Source organism: Medicago sativa, chromosome 7 (genome assembly GCF_051527215.1).
Source record: "Medicago sativa cultivar Bolivia chromosome 7, Bolivia_mono, whole genome shotgun sequence".
Lineage (NCBI taxonomy): Eukaryota > Viridiplantae > Streptophyta > Magnoliopsida > Fabales > Fabaceae > Medicago > Medicago sativa.
In genome coordinates, this window is record NC_140755.1 from 16,473,915 (window position 1) to 16,478,322 (window position 4,408).

General features: G+C 36.9%; 1 protein-coding gene across 1 annotated transcript; it reads left to right on the forward strand.

Moving 5' to 3' along the window:
• Positions 1–826: 826 nt before the first annotated feature.
• LOC146904633 (uncharacterized) lies at positions 827–4,384 on the forward strand. Its single transcript, XM_085727190.1, has 4 exons — positions 827–3,075; positions 3,190–3,406; positions 3,522–3,706; positions 3,818–4,384. The coding sequence occupies exons 1-4, from the start codon at positions 1,070–1,072 to the stop codon at positions 4,074–4,076; spliced, it is 2,667 nt and encodes an 888-aa protein (XP_085583316.1). The 5' UTR covers positions 827–1,069; the 3' UTR covers positions 4,077–4,384.
• Positions 4,385–4,408: the final 24 nt, after the last annotated feature.

The window sequence follows — 4,408 nt, forward strand, 5'->3', positions numbered from 1 at the left end:
AATCTCAACAACTGTGAAAATTAAATTTGCGTTGTTTTGTTATAAACGCACAAATGTTAAAAGAAATCATATGGAAATGGTAATATTTATGAGAAATATTTAATATATTTTTAAATAAACATTTTGAATGCTAATCAGTTCGAGATTATTTTATTTATTATATAATATATTAATTCATCATTATTTTTAATCTTAAAAAAATGAATATAGTGAATAATTAAATATAATTATCTTTCTCTGCACGAAATGAATAAGACCGCCTTTCTGCCTTTCTTTTAAAAGTAATGTTTTAATGCAATTAATAAACTCCAACTATGTTAAGATCTTAACAAATCTAAATGAGACTAGTTTTACTTTAACCTATTTTTCCAACACTAAGGTAAAAAAAAACCTTAAGTATCATTTTCATTATAAAATTATAGTAGTAAGAAAAATACTTAAATATATTTTTAATCCCTATAAAATTAACAATTTTCCAGCTTTGTAGGGATTATGCATAGTGATTAAAATATGAGCTCATATTTTTATATGAAACTTATACAAAATATGATCTGAATAAGACTTATGTAAGGACTAAAACTTAACATTCTTTATTTTCTAAAGAGACATATTTACCGAAAAAAATAAATACTTGAACAAATTAAATAAAATAAACTCATGGACCCCATTCATATATATTATTTTGTTTATGTGGTAATTTTTTTTAAGAGAAACATGGTGAAAAGTCGAAGATAAAACAATTGTTAGAAACACTGTTTAATGAAAAACAAATGATCTTATCCTATTATTATTGATATAGAAATCTATGTGAGTAGATAGAGTGGTTAAAAAGCCAGAAGTGTAAACCAGAGAAAAGCTATGAAAGCCATGAAAGGAAATAAGTTGAAGAAGGTTCCTCAATCATCCTATAAATACCCCTTCACTCTCAGCCATTTTCCTCACACCAACACAACCATAATCTCTCTCCTTTGTCTTGCTTCAAGCTTTCACTTCATTGATTCTTGTGTAGTGAAGCTAAAAGCTCTTCTTTAGCCAAAAGTTTTAGATACCTTTTTAGCTTTTTTCTACAATGACTTCTACACCAACCCCTCCACCAAACTACTCCTCACTCCCTGCTACTCCTAGAAATGCACAAAACCATAATCACAATCACCAAAATCAACAAAACAGTAGACATAGTCACCATAGTACTCATAAACGTCCTAGAGACCGTTGGTCTTCGTCCTCTAGGCACTATTCCACCTCACACTCTGCACCTGTAGCTGCTGATGCTGTTGCTGAAGTAGGTACCAATGGAAGTGGAAGTGCTGCTGCTGCTGGTGGCAGGGGTAGGGGCAATGGCAGAGGCAGAGCTGCATATTCCTCCACTTTGCTGGAGGGCAGGCAATCAAGGTTGGCTCCTGAATTTTCTGGCAGGAGGTCAACGCGGTACGCGGCCAAGATGCATTCTGGAATGCCGAGGGTGACGCCAAACAAACATGCTCACAGTGCTGCGGCTGACGAGGCACTTGGCTGTCTGTTCAAAGCTGGTAACAATGTTACTGCTATTGATAATGTTTTTATTACATATGAACATAAGTTATGGGAGGTTGAAGATTATATTTATATGCTAAAAGAGTTTGGTAATACTCGTAGTCTTTTGCATGCTACAAAGTGTTTTGATTTCATTATGTCAAAACAAAATGGGAGGGTTGATAAAGGCAAGTTAGTTAGTGCTATGATTGGCACTCTTGGTAGGTTAGGGGAGATTAATCTTGCTTTGGGATTGTTTGAAAGAGCTAGGCTTGAAGGGTATGGAAGCACTGTGTATTCCTTTTCGGCCATGATTAGTGCATTTGGCCGAAATGGGCGCTTCCCTGATGCCGTGGATTTGTTCAGGTCCATGAGTAGCTGGGGAGTCGTACCTAATGTGATAACATACAATTCAATCATTGATGCTGGGGCGAAAGGGGAAGTGAGTTTTGATGTAGTCGTTAAGTTTTACGATGAAATGATAGCCAACGGCATAATGCCAGATAGGCTCACTTACAATTCACTCCTTTCTGTTTGCGCATCGAAGGGCATGTGGGAAATGGCTCAAAAATTATTGAGTGAAATGGACCACAGGCGTATTGTTCCCGATGTGTTTACTTACAACACATATTTGGACACCTTGTGTAAGGCAGGCCAAATTGATTTGGCTAGAAGGGTATTCGAAGAGATGTCGTCAAAGAGAGTTTGGCCAAATGTGGTGACCTACAGTGCAATGATGGATGGCTATGCCAAGGCCAACCTCTTGGAAGACGCCCTAAACCTGTACGAAGAAATGAAGCTCCGATCTGTTTGTCTTGATAGAGTGTCCTATAACACACTAATCGGTATATACGCGAAGCTCGGCAATCTTGATGAAGCAATTGAGAAGTGCAAAGAGATGGAGAGAACTGGAATCAATAGAGATGTAGTAACATACAATGCTCTTTTGTCCGGGTATGGCAAGCATGGCATGTATGATGAAGTTAGAAGACTATTTGAAGAGATGAAGGCTCGGAATATATATCCAAATACGCTAACTTACTCTACAATGATCGATATGTACACTAAAGGTGCAATGTTTCAGGAAGCAATGGATGTTTATAGAGAGTTCAAGATGGCAAGATTGGAGATTGATGTCGTCTTTTATAGTGCAATCATAGATACACTATGCAAAAACGGTTTAATGGAGTCTTCTATTATGTTGCTTATAGCAATGATGGAGAAAGGAATAAAGCCAAATGTGGTCACCTTTAACTCCATAATAGATGCATCTCAACAATCTCCAACTTTGGAATATGGAGTTAATGGATCTTCTGATGCCATTGACTATCCGATTGAAGAATCGTCTCCTATGCTTATTGATGGTGCTTTTCAGAATAAGCCGGGGGAGGACCGGATTATGAAGATGTTCGAGCAACTTGCTAATGAAAAAGCTGGTCATATGAAGAAGGATAGAAGTGGACGACAGGACAAACACTGCATATTGTGGCTCTTTCAAAAAATGCATGAGCTGAACATTAAACCAAATGTTGTCACATTTTCAGCCATTCTGAATGCATGCAGGTAAATACTTTGACAATATTTTTTTATTATACATCTTTTGTAATGTGTGCATTGATATTCTCGCATGAATTATAACCATTTTCTAACCATATAATTTGATCCATTTTCATGCAGTCGCTGCAATTCATATGAAGATGCTTCACTGCTGTTAGACACGCTTCGCTTGTTTGATAATCAGGTGTATGGTGTAACCAATGGACTGTTGATGGGTTACAGAGAACAAGTGTGGTTTAGTGCTGAGACTCTGTTCGATGAACTCATGCGTATGGATCCTTCAACCTCGTCTGCCTTTTATAACGCCCTCACAGATATGCTGTGGCACTTTGGTCAGGTAAAAAGTCCAGCCATCAGAAATGTATCAGTTTTGCTTCTGTTAATTTTCTAATTTGTTTATCTAACATTCTAATTGTTTGTTTTTTTACAATAAAATTTGTTATTGACATCAGAGACGCGGAGCTGAAATGGTTGTAATTGAAGGGAGACGCCGAAATGTGTGGAAAGGCGAATGTTCAATTTCTTGCTTGGATCTGCATCTGATGTCTTGTGGTGCTGCTTGTGCAATGGTTCATTCATGGTTGCTCAGCTTGCATAGTTCTCTTTTTCAAGGCATTCAACTGCCTAAGTTTGTGAAGTAAGGATCTTTACTACCTATGAATTTTATATTGTTTTCATTTATTTGGATTAATAAGATGATTAAATTGTTATCACAATTTCATTTTATTTTATTTTTATTTCTTTGCAGCATTTTAACCGGATGGGGAAAGCACAGTAAAGAAATGGGAGTTGGAACTTTGAAAAAGGCTGTTGAAGCACTCCTAAATGGCTTGGGATCACCATTCAGAATTTATGAGAATAATTTGGGAAGATTGGTGTCATCTGGAGAAGTGCTGACTGCATGGCTGACACAACCCGGAGTTTTCAATTCGCTTGTTCTGTATGATGTCCTAAATCATTCTCAAGCTGCTGCTCCATCACATGATTATCCTGCTCTTCAAAATTAGATTGATACAAGCTGCGTAGCGCTGACACTTCAGATTGAATGTGTCTGTTGCCTAACATGTGTCGGTGTCCGACACCGGCACCGACACATGTGATTACTTTCATTATTTTTATTTTTTAATTCATTACTAGTGTCGGAGCGTAGGGTTTGGTGTCTGTGTTGGTGTCTCATAGGACCCCCAATCTTTTATTGATTTCTTAGTTTAAATACGGTTCTTTAATTCAATGTCTTGTATTTTTTTTTCAGTGTGTTGTATTGCCCCTTGTAGGGGGGGAAAAAAGTGAATGAATAATACTAGTTTTTGCTCCATTGATCCTTGTTCTTCTTTCCTCA

Bases quoted from the DNA above. Each gene is read 5' to 3' on its own strand.
- LOC146904633 (XM_085727190.1), top strand. From the start codon at position 1,070: ATGACTTCTACACCAACCCCTCCACCAAACTACTCCTCACTCCCTGCT. The intron at 3,407-3,521 runs GTAAAAAGTCCA...TATTGACATCAG, and splicing joins TGCTGTGGCACTTTGGTCAG to AGACGCGGAGCTGAAATGGT. The intron at 3,707-3,817 runs GTAAGGATCTTT...ATTTCTTTGCAG, and splicing joins CAACTGCCTAAGTTTGTGAA to CATTTTAACCGGATGGGGAA.